Raw genomic sequence first — 23,307 nt, forward strand, 5'->3', positions numbered from 1 at the left:
CCTGCCATACATTACAAAATGGCTGCCATACATTACAAAATGGCTGCCATACATGACTGCTACACATTGGTGGTTGAGTTCCTTTTTTCACCATGAAGACCTTTGAGGTTATGTCATGTAAATGAATAAATGCATACCGGTGGAAGCAGTACCACAGCCTCTGGGTGGATGAACAGACTGGCCCCGAACATGGTGAGGTGCTGGGTGAGGCAGTGAGCTGTGTGAAGGGTGCTGCCCTCCAGTGGTCGGAGGCCCTCACTGCTCCAGCGCCTCTCCCTCAGGCTGAAGTACTGGCACAGGTTGCTGAACACACACACTGATGCCTGTACCGGCCCGCCCCTCAGGGAGGAGGTCAGGTTGATTGAGAGAGCGTGGTCTGTGCTGTTCAGCCTAGGGACAGTAAAGATGGATGTCTTCACACCTTTTACCATAGACGTTTTTTATGTAAAATATCACAGAATCTTGAAAGATTGGTCAGTTTGGCAAGTTTCCAGGAAAGTACACAGCGTTCAAAAGGGTTTAAGTCAATCATTGAACATTTTTTTTGCAAACATTTTAAAAACGCACCGTGACACTGACACTGATGATTTAACTCACAGCGGAGAGAGGAAGATAGTGTCCTCCATGGCGATTGTCTGAGAGGAGAGGGAGAGGGTCAGTTCTCGAAGCAGGGGACTCTGGGATGCAGGAGGACCTAGTTGGGTGGTCACTACGATCGTCACATGTCCAGACACCTCCAGAGCAGCACCTGGCCATGTGGATTAACAATACAACTCAAACATAATGAACATGTACCTGTATACCAATATCAGGGGGGAGAGTGGACCTCAGGTAAACTGGTTAGTGTTGATGATTGCCACTGTACCTGGACGCAGGCTGAATGTGAAGGTGATGTACAGCCCGGCGTTGGGATCCACTCCCACAGGCTTTACTGTGAATATCATTGACCCCTTGGCTGGGAGAGGAATAGTAATCGCTGGGTCTCTTTCCTCAGCACCAGCCCCAGCCCCACTTCCATCCCCATCCTCTTCCTCATACCCCGCAAGGTATCTGCTGGGCAGGGTAACCCGTATGGCACTATCAGGGTCCAGGTTGTGGATGGGTATGGGCTGGCCTAGAGGGGTTGTGAACTCCATGGCAGCCAAACTGGTGGAGATGGGGGGGTTGGCTACGGCCAGGAAGGGGTTGGACTTGGACACCCCCTCAATACCTAGGAGCACCTGCACCACCTCAGAGCTCTGGCTCCTAAGCTGGGCACTGAGAGAGGGGGGGATGAGGAACTGACAGGGAGGGTGTGGGTGTGATTCTGACTTGTCATTGGAGAAGGAAGACAAGGCGCTGGATCGTGATTGGTTGGACTGCTTTAATCGGTGGGCGTTGTTGTCATCGGTGCAGAGGAGTTCCAACGGGTTTCCATGGAAACCGATAGCACTGATGTGAGGGCCGGAGAGAGAGAGGGGTTCCTCGTTGCGCGTTCGCGAGCGCATCAGAGAACGCATAAGTGTGCCGGCGTGACCCAAAGCTGATACTACAGTCTCAGACGCAGAGCCCAGAGAGCCAGGGTGAGAAGGAGGATTAGAGTAGGGGACAGACTCGGACACAGCTGCCAATGAACTGCCTGAGAACAGAGATGAACCAAAATATCACCCATTACTTACACCAAATTGCCGATCACCAAGGCACACAATGTCGATATGATAGGTGCATCAATGTGTGTTGATGATGTGTGATGTATCTACAGTATGGTGAGCTGTGGTTGGTCAGGTAGGTGCCTGACTGTCCCCCTCCACTCTGTGGGTGTTTGTGATTGGTCGGTACCTATCACATGGAGGATGTTCCTTCCTGTGTCTACGGCCGTGGCGTCTCCGGGTGTCGTCTGCTCCGCCACCACGTGGATCATCCTCCCCACCGCCTCTAGAACCCTCTCCTGACAGCCCTCACACACCACCTCACTAGGAATGGCCTGCAGGATAGAACACCACACACAAACAACGTGAGTCGAAACAGACGTGAGAGTCAATATACAGGTGCTGGTCATATCAAATCAAATCAAATTTTATTTGTATAGCGCATTTCTTACAAGATGCAACTCAATGCGCTTCACACAATGAAAATGTTCAGTCAATCAGTCAATCAATCAATCAATACTGACAGAGCCGCGAGCAGGCAAAAGTAAAAACCTGTACACTATGTAGCCAGGAAAAATTCCCTTGCAGCCCTCTACCAATAGAGCGACTACTAGCCAGTTTGCCTACCAGTACCCAGCGGTGCCCCCCCCCCCCCCCCCCCCCCAGGGAGCCCCCGCCGCCCCACGCACCCAGCCCGCCCCACCACCAACACACCCGGCCCAGCCAAGCAAGCACAGACCCAAGGGGCCCCGCACAAGGACGGCCAAGCATTAGATATAATTAGAATATCATCTAAGTAATTCCATTCAAAAAGTGAAACTTGTATAATGTATACATTCATTCCACATAGACTGATATATTTCAAGTGTTTATTGCTTTTAATTTTGATGATTATTACTGACAACTAATGAAAACCTCAAATTTAGTATCTCAGAAAATTTGAATATTGTGAAAAGGTTCAATATTGAAGACCCCTGGTGCCACACTCTAATCAGCTAATTAACTAAAAACACCTGCAAACGCCTTTAAATGGTCCCTCAGTCCAGTTCTGTAGGCTACACAATCATGGGGAAGACTGCTGACCTGACAGTTGTCCAAAAGACGACCATTGACACCTTGCACAAGGAGGGCAAGACACAAAAGGTCATTGCTAAAGAGGCTGGCTGTTCACAGAGCTCTGTGTCCAAGCAAATTAATAGAGAGGCGAAGGGAAGGAAAAGATGTTGTAGAAAACAGTGTACAAGCAATAGGGATAACCGCACCCTGGAGAGGATTGTGAAACAAAGCCGATTCAAAAATGTGGGGGAGATTCACAAAGAGTGGACTGCAGCTGGAGTCAGTGCTTAAAGAACCACCACACACAGACGTATGCAAGACATGGGTTTCAGCTGTCGCATTCCTTGTGTCAAGCCACTCTTGAACAAGAGACAGCGTCAGAAGCGTCTCGCCTGGGCTAAAGACAAAAAGGACTGGACTTCTGCTGAGTGGTCCAAAGTTATGTTCTCTGATGAAAGTACATTTTGCATTTCCTTTGGAAATCAAGGTCCCAGAGTCTGGAGGAAGAGAGGAGAGGCACAGAATCCACGTTGCTTGAAATCCAGTGTAAAGTTTCCACCGTCAGTGATGGTTCGGGGTGCCATGTCATTAATTTTAATTAATTAATTTTGCCATTTAGCAGACGCCTTTATCCAAAGCGACTTACAATTACGAACTACAGGGACATTCCCCCTGGAGTAACTGAGGGCTAAGTGCCTTACCCAAGGGCACACTAGTAGTGGTGTGGCTTCAGGCGGGATTTGAACTCACAACCTTCCGATCACAAGTCCAACTCACTATCCACTAGACCACCACTACCCCTATGTCATCTGCTGGTGTTGGTCCACTGTGTTTTCTGAGGTCCAGGGTCAACGCAGCCGTCTACCAGGAAGTTTTATAGCACTTCATGCTTCCTGCTGCTGACCAACTTTATGGAGATGCAGATTTCATTTTCCAACAGGACTTGGCACCTGCACACAGTGCCAAAGCTACCAGTACCTGGTTTAAGGACCATAGTATCCCTGTTCTTAATTGGCCAGCAAACTCGCCTGACCTTAGCCCCATAGAAAATCTATGGGGTATTGTGAAGAGGAAGATGCGATGCGCCAGACCCAACAATGCAGAAGAGCTGAAGGCCACTATCAGAGCAACCTGGGCTCTCATAACACCTGAGCAGTGCCACAGACTGATGGACTCCATGCCACGCCGCATTGCTGCAGTAATTCAGGCATAAGGAGCCCCAACTAAGTATTGAGTGCTGTACATGCTTATACTTACCATGTTCATACTTTTCAGTTGGCCAACATTTTTAAAAAAAACTTGTTTTGTATTGGTCTTAAGTAATATTCAAATTTTCTGAGATACTGAATTTGGGGTTTTCATTAGTTGTCAGTAATAATCATCAAAATTAAAAGCAATAAACACTTGAAATATATCAGTCTGTGTGGAATGAATGTATACATTTGACAAGTTTCACTTTTTGAATGGAATTACTGAAATAAATCAACTTTTTGATGATATTCTAATATGACCAGCACGGTATATGAAAAAAAAATATATATACTGTATATGAATATGAAAAACCTTTATTTTCTCTTATTATTTATTTTTTATTTTTGGTGAGTTCTTCATGTTCTATGAGGGTCAGGGTTCACCCACAGTGGCCTGGGCCAGGGTTAGGGTTAAGGTTCACCCACAGTGGCATGGGCCAGGGCGAGGGTTAAGGTTCACCCACAGTGGCCTGGGCCAGGGCTAGGGTTAGGGTCAGGGTTCACCCAGAGTGGCCTGGGCCAGGGTTAGGGTTAAGGTTCACCCACAGTGGCCTGGGCCAGGGTTAGGGTCAGGGTCAGGGTTCACCCACAGTGGCCTGGGCCAGGGTTAGGGTTAAGGTTCACCCACAGTGGCCTGGGCCAGGACTAGGGTTAGGGTCAGGGTTCACCCACAGTGGCCTGGGCCAGGGTTAGGGTTAGGGTTCACCCACAGTGGCCTGGGCCAGGGCTAGGGTTAGGGTCAGGGTTCACCCACAGTGGCCTGGGCCAGGGTTAGGGTCAGGGTCAGGGTTCACCCACAGTGGCCTGGGCCAGGGTTAGGGTTAGGGTTCACCCACAGTGGCCTGGGCCAGGGCTAGGGTTAGGGTCTGGGTTCACCCACAGTGGCCTGGGCCAGGGTTAGGGTCAGGGTCAGGGTTCACCCACAGTGGCCTGGGCCAGGGTTAGGGTTAAGGTTCACCCACAGTGGCCTGGGCCAGGGCTAGGGTTAGGGTCAGGGTTCACCCACAGTGGCCTGGGCCAGGGTTAGGGTTAGGGTTAGGGTTCACCCACCGTGGCCTGGGTTAGGGTTAGGGTTAGGGTTCACCCACAGTGGCCTGGGCCAGGGCTAGGGTCAGGGTTCACCCACCGTGGCCTGGGCCAGGGCTGAGCTGATCTGTGCTGCGTCCTGCAGGGAGGAGACCATCAGAGAAGCCAGCGCTCGGGTCAAGTTCCCCCTGATCTCCCTCCTGTCCTGCAGCTCCTGCTCACTGCCCACCTGCTCCACCTGAGGGGGAAACCAGACACAGTGAATGTGTGTGTGTGTGTGTGTGTGTGTGTTTGTGTGTGTGTGTGTGTGTGTGTGTGTGTGTGTGTCTGTCTGTGCATGCATGCGTACGTGCATGCATGCGTGTGACTGTGATTAGAGGGATAGTACTTACTGAATGTAATCAGAAAACAAATAACAGAAAACAAAAAATTACTTTTGCGATAAGGCTGAGCTTAACCCTACCTGTGTCCCTACCTCTGTTCCCTACAACCCTACCTGGTTGAGCAGGCTGGTCAGGGCCAAGGAGAACGGGATGAGCTCCTGTGGGTTGCCCTGTTGGAGTAGTGCCCACAGTTCTGTCTGGCTCTTGTTCCTCAGCCAATCAGTGGTCACCTGGCCCTCCACCGGTTGCAGCACTGTCAGAGTTCTATCAAACCACAATTAGGGTTAGGGTTAGAGCTAGGGCTAGGGCTAGGGCTTTTTAAATTTTTATTTAACCATCGCATCTACCAGGATGTGCCTTGAGGTACAAACTATTTCAGGACAATCTATTTTTTTAACAAAGGCCAAATTCACCTGTTGAGGGCCGTCACTGTTGCCCCCAGGTAGTCCTCGACCTGCAGGATCACTGTGATGATTGACAGGTTCCTCTCTGGCCCCGGACTCCCCAGGGGGACCAGGGTGCCAAAGGTGTGCTGTGTGCCCCTGTGGAGCAGCATACTCAGAAACAATTAACAGGTTTGAAAAGGGCACTTTAACTTTGCGGGGGAGGGGGGGGGAGATAAATAATCAACTATTCCTTGTACACACAAGAATGTACTTATGTAACACACTTATGTTTGGCTGTATGCCTTTTATTTAATGACTCCATGAAGAGGTGAAACCAAAGAGTAATCTCATAGATATCAAATAGGCTGATATTCACCTGTAGAGGGTAAGCAACGGGCAGGACTGGTTAGAATGCTGGCATGATGCCACCTGGAGGGAGAAGATGAGCTGAGGACCACTCCAACCTGAAGATGGACACAAAAACATAAAAGTTGTTGGATTCCAACCAGAACCTGTTAAAATTGTGTTTGTTTGGTACCATTACAACTGAATGGTTCTTTATGCTCTAGTGCTACCATGAAAATACCACACATTTACTTCAAAATGGTAAATGGACTGACTTATATCGTGCCTTAATCCAAACCGTTTTACAATGGCCTCTCATGCCCAATGGCAGCAAGTTACCATGCAAGGTGCCGGCCGCTCATTGGGAGCAATTTGGGGTTCAGTGTCTTGCCCAAGGACACCTCAACATGTGGCCAGCCGGTGTTCGAACTGCCGACCTGCTGACCTTGCAATCATTAGACGCTCTACCTCAGGCACCACAGCTGCCCCTAAGTAGGTAGAGTACTTCTCCTGTTTCCGTAGCGTGGGGCGCCACTGGGGTGGCTTGATGTACAAGTACACCCCCTGGACATGACGCTGGTATGTCGCAGGGTCTTACCCCCAATCCAACCCTTAATGCTGAGTGCCAAGCAGGGAGGCATTGGGTAGCATTTTTATAGTCTTTGGTATGACTCGGCCAGGGATCGAACTCACAACTTCCCAATCTCAGGATGGACACTCTAACTGCAAGGCCGCTGAGCTGGTGAGGTAGAGTACTTACTACTCGGTGACGTTTTTGACATCCCATACCTGAGCAGTTGAAGGTGACCACAGTTTCCAGAAGATGGATGTTTGACACTGGTGCCAGAGTGCAGACCCCCCCGTAGGGGGAATGGTGGGGCAGCAGGGTCAGGCTGGCGCTCCCCCACTGCCCCTCAGGAGGGTGGCTCACGTTCAGGGTGAAGGTGTAGTTATGCCCATCCTGCAGCACCCCTGGTCGGATCACCAGGTCAGGAGAGAGTCCCCCCGAGGAGGTGATGACCCTGTTAAGGTCAAGGGTCAGGCCACTTTGGTCCTCAGCTGTCCATTTGTACTGAAAAAAACAAACATGTAGTGGATGATATACAGTGGGCTCAAGAATTATTGGCACCCCTGACCAGCAATGCACAAACAATTCTTTAAAAATGTTTACAATATAGTTATAGAGAAAGGGAATACACCAACATGTGCCAAATACTGTACTTTATTAATGTTTCAATGGAAACAAGCAAAATCATAACAATCATTTAATAAAAAATGTATTTCAACAAAATCAAGGTTTCAGAATTATTGGCACCCTTCACCTAGTACTTAGTGCAACCACCTCTGGCAAGGATAACAGCATGGAGTCTTTTCCTGTCATTTTTGACAAGGTTAAGGAACACATTTGGTGGGATTTTGGACCATTCCTCTTGGCATATCGTTTCAAGATCCTTCACATTCTTGGGTTTTTGCTTATCAACTGACCTCTTCAACTCAGCCCACACGATTGGATTTAGGTCTGGTGACTGAGATGGCCATTGCAGAATGTTGATTTTGTTGTCACAGAAGCATTTCTGTGTGGATCTTGAGGTAAGCTTCTTGAGGTATGCCTTGGGTCATTGTCTTGTTGGAAAGTCCACCTACAGCCAAGTCTCAGCCTTCTGGCAGAGGGAACCAGATTTTCAGCCAAAATTGCCTGAGACTTGGTGGAATTCTTGTATTATAAATGTTTAGTTCCAGTTCGAGAGGGGTAGCGAAAGGTACTTTGTGCCAGGCTGTGTGTGACGTGTGACGCTGCAGACCGTTGATTGGTCAATGGAAATCGTCGAAATAAATATATTTGACTACCAGCAAGACACCGGAGCACTCGTATCTATAACAAACGCGGAGATTGATGATAGTGCTGCATTTTGACATAATTCTTATCGCATTTCCCCCTGTTGAGCTGTATAGTGCTCTTATGACACTTAACTCCTCCTACTGTCCTGGCTCACTCCAGGTCTGTTGTGTATAATGGAAAAGCGTACCCTACCCTACCCGTACCATACTTTCAAATGCGTGCCGTACCAAGCTGTACCGGTCCGGTCAATGGAAAAGCGCCAGAAATGTAAATAACGTTTGGCAAACTCCAAGTGCTTCCTTCTGTGTCTTGTGGTCAGAACAGGCTTTCTTCTGGCAACCCTTCCAATGAGGCTGTGGATATGGAGGTGACGTCTGATGAATGAATGAATGAATGGTCTTTATTGTCATTGCTACAGTACAGGTACCAAACAACGACATTTAGGAGGGGTGGCTCCCCTGGTGTTAGGAAAGAAAAAAAACTTAAAAAAAACACTTTAAAAAAACACAAGAAGGGAAGGAGCTGGTTTACATAAATAAAGGCTATGTACACTATCCACTATACTATACTGTACAGATAGACGACTAGGGTTGTCATATTGCACATAGTGTTATTGCACATTTATTTAAAGTGTCGCAGTTTGCAGGCTTGAAATGTACATATTTGTGCCTCAGCACTACACACACTACTACATTTTTTCAGTCCAGCAGCTGCCATCAATCCGTCCAGACTGTCCAGGGCCCAGAACCTAGGTCTTTGCTGTGTTCAGGGCCTGGACGGCCCTGGGGTAGAAGCTGTTCTTCAGTCTGTTTGTCCTTGCGGCCATGGTCCTGAACCGCCTTTTCGAGGGCAGCCGGGTAAAGTGTTCGTACCCAGGGTGGGTTGGGTCCCTGGAGATCTTGGAGGCCTTCCTGAGACAGCGTGTGTTGTACAGCTCTTCCAGAGAGGGGAGGGGGGCGCCGGTGATCTTCTGGGCTGTTCTCACGACTCTCTGTATCGCATTTCTCTCCGCGGTTGTGCAGCTGGAGAACCAGTTGCAGATGCCGTAGGTGAGGATGCTCTCCACTGCGCCGCGGTAGAAGGTCACCAGTATCTCCTGCTTGCTGTGTTCCTTCCTGAGGATTCTCAGGATGTATAGCCGCTGTTGTGCCTTCTTGATGGTGGCTTTTGTGTTGTCCTTCCAGGTCAGGTCATCCTGCATGTGCACCCCCAGGAATCGGAGGGTTGAGACTCTCTCCACGCTCTCTCCGTCGATGAGCAGGGGCTGGAACTCAGTGATGGTGCTTTTCGAAACCTGGTGACCCCAAGATGCCACCAAGGCATGTCATTCTTTCACTGTGATCCTTGTCTCACCATTCTCCTCAGTATCCTGGGGGGCAAGATGCAGTTGCATCCTCTACCCATGAGGTTTTCAACAGTTCCATGTATTTTTTAATAATTGCTCTTACAGTGCTCAGTGGTATATTCAATTGTTTGTGAATTTTCTTGTAGCCATTACCACATTTATGAAGGTCTACAACCATCTGCCTCTTTTGAACTACCAATTATTTTGTTTTCTTCATGGTGTTGGATGACAAAGGGATATTGTATGTTTGTTACCTCATTTTTATACCCTAGTGGAACAGGAAGTGATGTAATCACTCAATACAGTTCCTTAAAACATAGATAAACTTAAATAAGTGGAATTTAATACCTGGTTTAATTTTGGTAGGTGTCATTTACAATAATCTGTAAGGGTGCTAATAATTGTGAAACATTGATTTGGAGGAAATTGATTTTTGTTGGTTCCAATGGAACATTAATATAGCACAGTATTTATCAAATGTTGATATTTCGAGTTTGTCTATAAATATATGTGACACCGTTTCATTAAAACTACAACAGCCTCTGTGTTCACTCGGTCATGTGGGCTCCTTTTTACACATGTACTGGGAATGTCCTGGGGTGGCGGCATTTTGGAAACTGATATCTTCCACTTTATCTAATCTATTGGGGATCCATATACCTTGTTGTCCGAGATTATTGATTTTGAATGATACCTCATCATTGGATCTGTCAGCTTCCATGTTTCGTGTTTTATTTGCTGGTCTTACCGCAGCCAAAAAGATGTTAGCATTACGATGGAACCCTCCACATACTCTTACGCGTAAACAATGGCTGCTGTCTTTCCTGAACATACTACACATGGAACAATCTATAGCCAGAATACATGGAGCTAAAGAAAGGACAATTCAAACATGGACCTCTGCAATACATAAGATAAAAGAGTTGATGGAGTGACTGTGTTTGTAGGCTGTGTTGTATGTGAATGTAACCTGTAATTGTTGTATTATTATGATTTTATGATATCTGAAAACTGCAAAACAGCTTTATACTATCTTATCCTGAAGTGATTTTGAAAATGTAATACTGGGTGGTAGAACGCACATATCTAGGAAAAGTCATGAAAGGAAGGTCCTGAAATTTGATCGAGTGCAAAGATAGAATTTTTACTCACGGGGGTCACCGTGACCCCTCACGGCTCTTCTAGTGTTAAAAGGTCCTCATGTCGGGAATTGTGAAACCTTGCAATCGAGCCAAACAAGTCTTGTTGTGAAACATTTTTTGCCCGTTTTTGGCATAGGACGACAAATGAAGCGATGAAGAACCCACTCGATATCATAACCAATAGTTTTACATTCACTAAATACCTACATTTAGTTAGCAAAGTCGGGTGGGGGGTATTAGTGTGGCAGTGTGTGCACACCCCAGCTGTATGTAAGTAGCCATGTGCGTGTGGACCACATCAGTTCACTATTCATGGCACAGTCGTCTGCAGACAGACTTTCTGCTGTGTTCTTGGGTAAGTTTTAGTGAGTTACATGTGTTGTTTACTAGGATTTTGTGTTGTTTATTTAGGATAGCCAAACAGTTATTTATTGTTTTGTGAGTAAGGTAGATACCGCCTTTGTTAGCATCAGTAATCAAACCACTGAAACTGTGCTTACAATAATTATGCCACCCCTCTACAAAAGAAATAGGAGATGGTGGGAGGAAGAAATAGGTGGTCAAAGATAAAACATAATGAATAAATACATTTGTTGCAGACCTACTAAACATGTTTCATGCACCGTTTTAGTGTGTTTTTGTGTGCACCAGCTAGCCAAATAAGTGTTAGTTTGTTAGGTAGCTTGCTAGCTTTGTTAGAGATATAATAGATTATAGAAAAAGTTCATGCTTTTGTAATGAACGGTAATGTTGTGAGGAATCAACAATAATGATTTATTAATTGATTTGTAGATTTGCTGTAGAATAATACTGTGGATTGAAATGATTTCACTAGCCTTCTTCTTACAGTACAAGTACAGTACACTGAGTCTATAGAAAACCTACACTAGAGAAGTGTCCACACCTCTGACCTGACATCTGTGTTACAGAATGACGAGGTGAGAGGTTCTGAGAGATGACACCTTGATGTGAGTCACCAGCACTTCAGGTATTGTCATTGTCATTGTATTTAAGCAATTATATTTTATGAACATAGTAGTATTTCGTAAAAGTGGTGTGTTGGTAACAGTGGGCAATCATTTTAAATGTACTGTCTTCTTTTTTTATTACAGCTTTGATGCCCAGATGGGATGGGAAGGAACTACACGAAGTCCCACTAGATGCTTTATGAACTATATTCTGTCAGGGGTGCAAATAATTGTTGAGCCCACTGTAGTTATAGTACTGAAACACCATAGGAAGTGTTATAAACCCAATGAAACTAAAATCAGCTTATCTTCAAAACCTTACTAAAAAACCTTACATAAAGCATGTTAAAGCTAGGCTGGAACTAACATCTGTACAAATACCTTCTAGGACCAGGGTTTGGGTTAGATCGTTTACCTGGGCATGGCTACCGCACTGGGCACAGAGGCCAGAGAGAACGACGGAGCGACTGTAGCTGACATGGAAGGAGAAGAGAATGTCACAAGAGACACATTCCACAGTCACAGGAAGCACTGGAGCTTGACACACTGCCACCTATAGACATGGAGGGGAAAAACACCAATCTTACTATCACACAATAAATGTGTACTTTGCAACCTTTAGTTCAATAAATAGCTTTCTCATACGAGTTAGAAAGAGATAGTGTGGAAAGATACTACACTATCTCTTTCTAAGAGACTCACTGACTGTGTTGTGGAGACGGGTTTCCTGCCTTCCTCATGGACAGTGAGGGTGAGGAGGTAGACCCGGCCAGGCTGCAGATCACTACTGTCAATAATAAATCTACTGCTGGATCTCGCACCAGGCCGGCTGAGAGAGGGTGACTCTGTGGAGTTCTACGGTAGAAACAAAAAGGGAATTTTTTTTAAAATGCTGTTATAACACTGTAATAACACTGTAGTAACATTATTGTATTTACAAGTATTTAAGTGGTACCTCAGTGATGAATTCCCAATGATACTGCATCTGTCCCTCCTGTCCTGGCTCCACATCAGGGTCATGAGACTCTGACCCATCCAGGGTGAGGTCACTGTAGCTGGGCCAGAGTCTGTATGATCCACCCCTGATGATGGCTACCAGGGGGCTGTGGACCACTGAGACCCTGGTCCTCCTGTACAGGTTTAGAGGGGTTCCCTGGAGAGTGGTGGTGAATCCTAGGCAGTACTGGCCCACTTCTAGGGCATGGATAGGGAGGGACAACAGTGGGGTAGTCACATCCACCAGACTACTCAGGGTTACCAGGTACCCACTGTTCTGGGTTACCAGACCCATGTCATTATATCCACAGTCAGGCTCTCTATATACCTCCCATAGGTATGTGGTCTTGTATGCGGTGCAGCCCTTGACGTCTACAATGGCCTCAAAGTAGCTGGGTCTGGACTTAAGGATGGTGGATTGCCCCTGAACCAAGGAGACGTCGGGCAGGAAACACTGGAGTTCTCTTACCTCAGTGAGTAGTTGTGTGGAGACTTGGCTGATGTTGTTGGAAACTGTGACCTGTACAGCATAGATTCCAGCAGTATAGTAGGTATGATCCATGGTGTTGGATTCTGTAATAACAACTTCAGTTGAGTCTCTGAAGTCCCATTGAAATCGTAGGCTGCTGCCAACATCCACTATAGCTGAAAAGGTGACAGGATATCCCTGAAATACTCCTGTGGAAGTACCCATAAGATTGACCTCTGTCACAGGCCACTGAACAATGGCTGTCTCGCTCAGGGTCTGCGAGCAGACGCCATTACTGGCCACAACACTCACAGATAGCCTACCACTTCCAGGTGAGATATAAATCACTTCCTGTCCTGTGACCTCCAAGGGTTGAGAGCCATCTAATTGGAACATCCAGGTGTAATCAGTAGGAGATCCACTTGTGACCTCCGCTTGAAAACGCATCTCTTTTAATGCTTCTAGAACAGCAGAGCAGCAGTGAACCAATCGTAGGCCGCTGATCTGGTCAACCACTACAATGGTACGAAACACCTCAGATATGCTAACCTGGTTCCATGCCTTCACTGTGACAGAGTGGAGTCCAACTGGGAGGGTAGAAGTAGTGAAATATCCCTGAACAAGGTCAATTGATGAATCACCATCTCCAAATACTAAAGAAAAGCTCAAGTCACTTCCTTTAGAAATTATTGGTGTAAAAACAATGGTGTCCTCAGAACAAATAGTAGAGCTGCTTACATTTAGAGCCAGACCCTGAATAACTTCCTGGACAGTGACTCTGTGTGAGACTGCCTGCCAGCTGACTTCATTAGAAACATTGAGAAACACTTTATAAATTCCTATATCTGGAAAGGTGTAGATAACTGACTGATTGCTACCTATAAAAAAATGGCCTCCAGTGCTCATGACATGCCACTCCCAATGCAGGTCATTCCCCTCTCTGATATATCCATGGAATAATACAGAAACATGTGACTTCATAAAAAATGGCTGTGTTTTACTGTCTATATGGAAATCAACCTCACTGATCTCTTCCTGGACTATCAGCTGTTTGGTGGCATTACTGGAGCCAAGAATATTCCGGATTGTCACTCTGATAGAGGACAAACCCAGAGTCTTAAACCTTTGAAGAAGAAAAGGCTTGTGTGTCTGTATAGGTGAAAGGTTAGAGTTCACATACCAGAAATACTGAAGGTCAGACCCGGTTTCCACGGTTACTGAGACATTCACAGGCTTCTCAACTGCCACTGTTTCCGACTCAGTTGTTATTCTTGCCCCTGAAACTCTCTCTACTGCCACAAGAGAAACATGACTGGTCGTCTCACCAAGTCTGTTGGAGGCTGTTAGTTCAATGGAGATATCACCAGGTGTTTCTCTAAACAGCTGGAAATGCCTACCATCACTGGTAGTCTGGTTCACTCCTCTATGGGTAGCTAACCAATGGTATGTCACATTAGAGCCATGTGTCACTGAGGCAGCGAATAGAATACTCTCTCTGGAGGGTATGTACCTCATTGATGTCAGACTCTGACATGTGATGTGAAGTCCTTGTATTCTCTCTGAAACCTCAATCAAAATGGATGCCTCTTTCTGACTCACCAGATTCTGGATTCTAACTTTGACATGATACACACCTGCTTTAGAAAACACATACTTAAACTTGTACGTCCTCATTGTGGGGGCAGCAACACCGTCCACTGACCAGTAGAATTTGGTGTTACTCACAACACCACTAACTGCTGTTATAACAGTTTCCTCCCCTACCACTGCAAATGGCTGGCTGACTTTCAGCGTCAGGTCTGATACAGGATGTAAAACATTCACTTCCAGGGTCATAGAGTCACGGCTCACTGCATTAAAAACTGTGGCAGTGACTGTGAACTGGCCAGCAGAGGTGAAGACACGGGAGACATTTTGGCTCTGCACCAGTGGGGTGCCATCACCGAAATCCCATTGCACAGAGACATTGGTCCCAATGCAACTGTTGACCCAAAATGAAGTCATCGTATTGACAGTCAATGTGTTGCTTTGACCACTGTGCACAAAGGTTAGTTTGGTCACAGGTTTTTGAATAACAACCGTAGCTTTGGCAATTTTCTGGCTGACATTGTTACTTGCCATGACAGAAACTTCCTGGATTCCTTCCTCTTTAAACACAAAGCAATATCGAGCAGGACCTTTAATAAGAGTGTTAATGGAGGAACGGTTGAACCACATAAACTGGTAACTGTTGAGCTGTGTTGGATAAACTACAGCCTGGAAACACACCTCTTCTCCCACTGCTACAGCATTCTGTGATGGGTGGACAGTTAGTCTACTTATTAGGAACTCTAGGCAAACATTTGAATCATACAATGCCGATCCTACCAGACTTAGAACCGTCACGTTTACATTATAAGTCCCGGGCCTTGAGTAAGCGTGAGCAACTGTCGATTTCCCCCTCAGGACAGACTGAGGAGTCCCGTCTCCAAAACTCCAATGGAAAGTTAGGGAGGAAACATTCCCATTTACCAGGGCTTGGAGCTGTATCACTTTATCACTCTCGCCACACTCTGTTGGTAGTATTCCACTGACAGCCAGTCTGTAGATCTCCACACAGATAGACTGGCTAACTTGGCTCACTGAGTTAGACACAGTCACTCTGACTGTGTAGTTTCCAGGAGACTTATAGACATGGGAAACAGAGTTGTCTGAGAGGTTGCTCTGCCCTGACCCATCGCCATAGTCAAAGTCCCAGTTCAGACTTGTGCCTGAAGCCACTTTGCCACTGATTTTGGTGACAGAGTTCAGTTCATTAGGTCCGTTGCAGCTCAGCTGGAGTCCAGAGACTTTCTCTATGATTTCCACAGCCACCCAGGCAGTTACTGCAGTCAACGTGTTGTTGGCACACACAGTCATGTTATATATCCCTGCAGCTCCAACAACATGGCTGACTTTGCCATGGAAACCTTGGACTTCTTTAGAACCGTCCCCAAAGTTCCACATGTAGAACATTCCATATGGCGAGGGCTGTGGAGAAGCTTCCAGAAGGAAGGTCTGGTTAATGACAGGGACCAGAGGGGTTGGAGATATGAGTAGCAGAGTTAGTGGAGGGCGGACCCTCACTGTCATGGCCTTCTCGATTGTTTCATATTGGTTGTCGACTTGGGCCCTCAGTGTGTAGTCATCTGTATGAAAAACAAACAGAGCTATATTAATTTGTGGGCACAAGGACTGTAAGACATTTGTTTTGGTCTTAATGTGTGTTTTTAATCACATTAGCTATTGGCATCAGTGTCTTGGATTACATCTTTTGCTATTATATTGTAATTACAAGCTAATTATCATGCCTAATTATCATTATCATATCATATCATTGTCTGGTCTTACTTATCTGCTGTGTGTGTGTGTGTGTGTGTGTGTGTGTGTGTGTGTGTGTGTGTGTGTGTGTGTGTGTGTGTGTGTGTGTGTGTCTGTGTGTGTGTTTACCTGGCTGTAGGTAGGCATGGCTAACAGAGTCTTGCACATACACCTGTCTCACACCCCTCTCCACTAGCTCCTCTCTGGACTCACACTGGGCTGGATAGGTGTGGTTCACCTGGGCACCGCCTTCACCAAAGTCCCACCTGAGAGAAAGGTTAATAACAACAATAGTATGAACAGTACATTGTTTTACACAACTTTACATCCAAGTAAATGGTTACCCAATCATTGACTACACTAAATGCACCAGTAACGATTAACAATGTAATCTAACAAAAATATTGCATTGTTAATTGCAATCTTTTTGAAATTGCATTGTTCATAAGCGCATGTGGAGGATACACAAAACAGTCCATTCAATAGTCTTAGTGATACAAACATTCCAAAAAAATGACCCTCACCTGAATGTGACACCTATTGAGATGTCAACTTTGATCCTGAAGATGAAGAGGTGAGTGGTGGCCACAGCTATGACCTCACTGACAGAGAGGAGTTCTGGGTGGGCCAGAGGAGCCATGACATCAGCAGTCAGAACCACCTCCAGAGACTCGGAGCTCACAGGGTTCTCTGCTGTCGCCTGGAACACACACGCTTATGATTCATTATAACATCCCATGTGTACAACATTGATTTAGCAAAAAATACAATAAACATTAAATATATAAGTAAATATGTGTATTTTAACAGTATTTCTAGACACGTTTCTAGACATGTTTATAATCTGAGGCTTACAAAAGTTAAAACTGTTCTTTCTTTTCCATAAGGATACCATAATAATAATAATAATAATAATAATATATCATTAAAACTAAATGGATCACCTCACCTTGAGCTTGTACTCTGCTGGTTTCTTGAACACCACACTGTAAGCATCTCCTTCATAGGCAAACTTACACAGGTTGTCAATCACCCAGGTGTACTTCACTGAGGAGCCGCTCTCTACCTTAGCTGTGAATAACTAAGGTGAGAAAGCAGAGAGGATGATGGGAAAGCATCATTTAAAAGTAAAGTGATACTTAAACCCTACAGTTCAACGTGCAAATTAACTTAACCTACAAGGAAGTGTTCAAAGCAAAGAAAAGTGTAGTTTGAGTTTGATTGGTTTGAGTAAATGAAAAGGTTAGTGAGTTAAAATCTCGATTTTCTGGTCAATAAAAAGCATGCCACTGAGAAGGAGATGGGCACCTGTGACACGTCCACCAGCATCCGCAGGTGTCCCTGTGGTTCCACACTGAGCCCTGTCACTGCCTCATAGGCAAACACATCCACAAAGATACTTTGTGTGCTCACTGCATTGGACACACTGATGTTCAGAGTGTGGACTCCCTCTGAAGCTACTACCAGGGACACGTAGGAGAACCAAGTACCAGGTACTCTCTCACAGCCAGGCCACGGCTGGGGCATCTCCTCTGGGCAGGAGGGCAGGAAGGGGACCCATCTCTGGAACACTGGAGCTGACCAGGAGCTGGTGGCACTTTGTCCGGCTACAATTTTTACCACAATGAGTGTTGGAGTGTTTACAAGGATATGGATCTGGTTGTCTCCATCAGGCTTAGGGTGGACAACATGAAGCCCAGAAATTGTACTCGGAGCTGGGGCAGAGGTCCTGCTAAGAGGGGTACTCATAGTCCCTGTGTGTGTGCCACCATCCTCACTCTGGCCCACACTGGGCATGGACGAAACACTATAGGCATGCCCGTGCAGTGTGTCCACATACAGCACCCGTAGGTCGCACTCTACCCCGTCCACCCATTGGCCTCCCTGGAGAGAGGATGAGAGGCCCCCTTCCCACCAGCTCCCCCATTCCGCCCCGCCCAGGGAGAGATAGCTCTGGCGCCAGGGGGAGGAGGAGCTGTCACCACGGCAATAAAGGAAGGTTCCAGAACTCCTGGTGTGCTGCATGGCTAGAACGTCATCTGGGTAGACGGAGAGATCCTTCTCGGCTAGCGCCACCTGATTAAGTAAACATGAAGATAAGATGACTGATAAGTTGGAGCAAAATTTGTTTGACCTTGGTTAAATATGTATTCACGAGGGAGTACTTACAGTGATATGAGCCGGCTCAGAGCTGGGATCCACTCTCAGCAGCAGGTCTGCCACCCGGTGGTAAAAGGGAGGTATTGCAGGGTATCGCGGAGGCAGGGTGAAGCTGTGGTCTCTTGCCGTAGGGGGGTGGTAGTAGGGGCTACAGGGGCTGGTGACAGGTACACATGTCTCCAGCAGGTGGCACCAGTACTGCCCTCTGGCACAGCCACCTGTGGTGTTACATAGAGGCACTGCTGAACAGCAGCTGAACGGGTTGAAGAGGGAGCTGCAACCTGTAGAAAGGGAGAGAGAGGTAGGGTGGGAGATGGAGAGAGAGAGAGAGAGAGAGGTTACTACAGACTTTAATCAGTATGTTTCAACAAGCAAGAAGAACTTCAACTAAACAGACCCTGAGCAGCGCTGTGTTACCTGGGGGAACCAGGTGGTGGGTGGGGCTACAGTAGGGCCTGAGGATCTGCACTCTAACCAGGCTGGACACTTCACTAGGCTGGGCTACCAGCTCCACGGACACCACCTGACCTGCATGGCTGAACCACAGTCCTGGGAAGAGCATCATCTGATGGGGCAGAAATAAACAAGCGGGTTAGGGTTAGGGTTAGGGGAATAGGGAGAAAATATACTGTATATTGTATGTATACTGTATACTTGAGATTTAACATTGACTTAACATGAATAAATGTGTATTATCGATTGCTGTAGCAGTTTGATGATTCAGTTAGCAGTTAGATGACTCTTTCTCACCTCAACTCTCTGCTGGTCTGTGTCAGGGGCTGTGGACAGGACCTGTGTCTGGGTCTTGGCGTACACACCAGTCATGAGAGGAACCCCTGTGAGGTAACTGTCCAGTGATGGGAGGGTAACTACGGGAGACAGACAGGGACACACAATGCACTGAGCAAAAGCAAAGTGAGAAAACTAACATAGAGTTATGGTAGTCAACTGTAACAGATCCATGAAAAACACAGAAATGGAGGTCTACTTCATTCAATCCATTTCAACTTTCTAATTTCTCATTTATCTACTTTTAGCTGGACTCGACTCAAGTTAGTCACGTTATCTTTCACTAACCTAACCCACCAATCATCAAAGTAATACACTGTCTGTCAAGGAGTGCATTGCTTCTTTCCTTTGAGTTCCCCTATCAGTGAAAATAAATGATCCAGTCTTACCTGTCACCTCTCTCTCGCAAAGGAAGAGGTATTCTCCATCACACGCTGCGCTCCTCCACTGTCCTGGTGAGCCTAAAGCCAACTGGAAGCAGTCCGGCTGGCTCTCCCTGCCTCCGACCCCTCTCCGGTGCCTCTCTGTCCCCATATCAGTCTGGTATGGTCCCTCTCCCCAGCCACCTCTCAACCACACCCACACTCCGGCTTCTCTACACAGAAAAACAGTCAACAAACTATGAACTACGTATGTAACAAATGATACTGGCCCCCCCCCCACCTGACCTGACCCCTATCTATCTACCCTCCCTCCACCCCCACCCAGAGAGCTTTGGACTGTCTGGATATGAACACTATGAACACTTGAACACTTGATCTCTGCACTTTATATTTATATTAATTATGACTCTTGCACTTTGATGTTGGTTTGCACTGTCTTGTCCTGTCTTGCACCTGTCCTGCTGTAAACCGTGCTCCATTGTTCCAAACCAAATTCCTAACATGTTTACATGTCATGGCAATAAAAGTCTTCTGATTCTGATTCTGATTCTGATTCTGATACTGTTATGATAACAGTCAATAGTGAAATGTGACAGAAAACAATAAGGAGGTCTTAAGCTGAGCAGGTCTGTCATCCATGAATATAATCTGTCATGAAAATTCCATCTTTTAAGACTATGCAGGTTGGTGTTACACAGTAGTACACAGGTCCCCCATACAAGTATGACACAGGTCCCCCATACAATCCAAGGTGCTTTGTGATGCCAAAAAGCTACTTCCGCCAACTGGAGACCCATCCTGACCTCCCGGACAAACTCAATGAGTTCTATGGGAGGTTTGAACAGTCCCAGTCCCACCTTACTCTCCCCCCTCCCCCCCCACCACCCCTCCCATTTCACATCCAGGTGGAAGAGGTGAGGGCCATGTTCAGGAAAACCAACAAAAGGAAAGCAGCAGGCCCGGACAGGATCAGTTCAGCTGTCCTGAATGTCTGTGCTGATCAACTGGCTCCAATATTCACTAACATTTTCAACACCTCCCTCCGCCAATGCACAGTTCCTCAGTGTTTCAAGGCCTCTCCTACCTAAAAACCACCCCTCTGATGGACATTTATCAATTTGCTTATCGCACCAACAGATCTGTTGAGGATGCTGTCAACCTAGCCCTCCATCACACACTACGACATCTGGAGTCACCCAACACCTACGCCCGCATCCTATTCATTGACTTTAGCTCGGCCTTCAATACAATAGACCCGGTCAATCTCTTCAATAAACTGATGGACATGAACATTGACCCCTGCATATTACGGAGCTTCCTGTGGAAAAGGCGACAGAGGGTCAAGATGAACAGCCTTTCATCTCGACCCCTGACCCTCAGCAAAGGCGCCCCCCAGGGCTGCGTCCTCTCACCCTGGCTCTTCTTCCTCTACACCAACCACCTGATATCCCTCCACAGCTCATCACCATTCTCAAATATGCAGATGACACAACCATAATTGGACTCATAATGAACAACAGCGAGCAGATAGCCCAAGCAGTCACTTGGTGCCTCAATAACAACCTCCAGCTCAACACAAGAACTCATCATAGACTTCAGGCACAGCACCCCCTCAAAAAACTCCATTAACATCTTTGGAGAACCCATAACTATAACAGATTCTTTAAAATGTCTTGGCACTCACATCAGTAACTCACTCAAATGGAACACCAACACAGACTACAAAGCCCACCAACGACTGTTCTTTCTCAGACAGCCCAAAAAATCTAAGTGAAACAAAACCTCCTCCTTCAGTTCTACACATCCATCATTGAGAGCATACTCACCTCATCCATCACAGTTTGGTACGGCAGCACGGACAGTAAATCACTGAAAAAACTACAGCGAATAGTCAAAAAATCATCTAAGATCATCTGCCCCCCTCTGCCATCAGTTGAATCATTATATCTCAAACGCACTACCAATAGAGCAAATAACATTTAAATAAAATATCTCTGACCCCTCCCACCCTGCTCACCACCTGTTTCAACTGTTGTCCTCTGGACGGCGCTACTGATCCCTGGCCACCAAAACATCCCGTTTCAAAAACAGTTTTTTCCCCTCTGCTATAAGGACTCTCAACATCTGACTCACTGCACTAACCCTGCCAGATGTACTGCACTTTATAGTTATAAATATTTACTATGATTTTGTCTTGTGGTTATGTGTGTACATTGTCCATTGTGACAGTCATGTGTAATGTGTGTATGTATCATTCATTCATTCATTCATTCATTCATTCATTCATTCATTCATTCATTCATCTCTTTAGGCTACACATTAACTGTCCCTCTTCCTTCTTTTAGCACGACGACTGACAATGTCAGGTTGAGGTTAAGCTTACTTTTTTCTACTATGACTGGTGGATAGATTATTCACTTACTTAGTCAAATGTATTTGTTGTAAGTCGCTTTGGAATAAGGCGTCTGCTAAATGCCAAAAATGTAAATGTAAATGTAAAGTGACTTACGCTGGAAAGGAGCTGTGGATGAACGTCTGTGTTCCAGGACTGCTGACTGTCGCCAGATCTCCACCGTTGACCTGTCCACACAGATCTTGCGCCTCTGGCCATGATGATGCTGCCGATGAGAGCCAATAGCATCGCAGATTGACCAGATGGATCTGGGCACCCCTGGGACAAGGGACCCCGTCTGGAGGACAACATCCAGATGTGATGTTCAATAATCAGCACATTGACAACCATTACCAATATACAAGTTGCACTGCATAGCATTGTATACCTCACACAGAGAGCCAAACAAGATGACCATGTCAAACAGAATTAGCTTTAAGCATCAGGATTAGTTTTCAGCATCCTCTCTGGATAACACATCAAATAAAGCTTCTCACCATCACCTGCTGCAAGGCTCACTGTCACACACAGGCCCCAGACCAGCGCTAAGCTTCCTGTAGCTGTCATCCCTGTCATCCCTGTCATCTCCTGCTGAGGTTCATATTCCCCAGATAACGGAGGCTAGACTAACACATTGCTGGAGCAGAATGGAGTGCAGAAGAATCTCATTCTCACTCCTGGGCCCTCTGGGATATGTGGCTCCCACTACACGGCCCTCCTCCTGTCTTCCTCACTCTATTGCCTCAGAGACACTCTTTTGTCACCTTTTTACCACCCACCCCCCACCCAACAAGCTCAACATTGTCTTCTGTGTGTGTGTGTTTCTCTCTCTCTTTCTCTCAGCAACCGTTGCTCTCTACTCATTTCAACACAGTCGTTTTATTCCCTTTGCCCTCTCCCCTTTCTCCCGTCTTTCTCTGTTTCTCTCCCCTGCTTTCCCTCCCCCTGGTCAGTTCCCTCAGTGACTTATGAACATTGGGGAGCTGGGGAGGGGGGGGGTGTCATTGTTTTTAAAGGCCTGTGTCTCCCCTCTCCCCCCCGAGAGCCTGTGTGACTTTTAGCTTGTCTCCCAGCAACAGGCAGAGGTTAGAGTGGACAGGAGAGGCCCAGCGCTCCTAATTTACATGCTGTAAAACGTCTCCTGAATAAATAGAGACAGTTAAACCCCCTCAGACAGGCTAAACATGCCTTCCAGTAACCCCTCCTAAAACTCCAAACAGCAACGTTTTGGCGCCAGTGTTGAGAGAACAATTATGCCTTTGGTCTATATTGTTCATAAAGAGGGGTTTGGGAAAGTAAGCCATCAGGTTTTTTTCAGGTAAGTTCAAATGTCAATTTTTAAAGGTTTTGTGAAGATCTTAAAGATTAATTGGGACAAAGACGAGAACTGGGTTATTTTTTAATGGCCTC

At 46.4% G+C, this 23,307-nt stretch overlaps 1 protein-coding gene across 1 annotated transcript in view; it reads right to left on the minus strand.

Annotated features, from left to right (window-relative positions):
- Positions 1-22,473, minus strand: part of pkd1b (polycystic kidney disease 1b) — a gene marked incomplete at both ends in the record, with an annotated part of 55,679 nt that extends 33,206 nt beyond the window's left edge. The window contains 23 exons of the mRNA XM_080542561.1: positions 138-390; positions 598-748; positions 866-1,618; positions 1,819-1,963; positions 5,061-5,198; positions 5,457-5,607; positions 5,757-5,885; positions 6,106-6,193; positions 6,864-7,146; positions 11,785-11,922; positions 12,072-12,224; positions 12,325-13,712; positions 13,860-16,001; positions 16,303-16,439; positions 16,698-16,873; positions 17,123-17,254; positions 17,482-18,249; positions 18,343-18,614; positions 18,751-18,898; positions 19,084-19,202; positions 19,512-19,717; positions 22,015-22,195; positions 22,395-22,473. Coding sequence (XP_080398687.1) covers positions 138-390; positions 598-748; positions 866-1,618; positions 1,819-1,963; positions 5,061-5,198; positions 5,457-5,607; positions 5,757-5,885; positions 6,106-6,193; positions 6,864-7,146; positions 11,785-11,922; positions 12,072-12,224; positions 12,325-13,712; positions 13,860-16,001; positions 16,303-16,439; positions 16,698-16,873; positions 17,123-17,254; positions 17,482-18,249; positions 18,343-18,614; positions 18,751-18,898; positions 19,084-19,202; positions 19,512-19,717; positions 22,015-22,195; positions 22,395-22,473 — 8,130 coding nt within the window. The remainder of the gene's footprint in view (positions 1-137; positions 391-597; positions 749-865; positions 1,619-1,818; positions 1,964-5,060; positions 5,199-5,456; positions 5,608-5,756; positions 5,886-6,105; positions 6,194-6,863; positions 7,147-11,784; positions 11,923-12,071; positions 12,225-12,324; positions 13,713-13,859; positions 16,002-16,302; positions 16,440-16,697; positions 16,874-17,122; positions 17,255-17,481; positions 18,250-18,342; positions 18,615-18,750; positions 18,899-19,083; positions 19,203-19,511; positions 19,718-22,014; positions 22,196-22,394) is intronic.
- Positions 22,474-23,307: the final 834 nt, after the last annotated feature.

This window comes from Nansenia antarctica, assembly GCF_963989245.1.
Source record: "Nansenia antarctica genome assembly, chromosome: 11".
Classification (NCBI taxonomy): Eukaryota; Metazoa; Chordata; class Actinopteri; order Argentiniformes; family Microstomatidae; genus Nansenia; species Nansenia antarctica.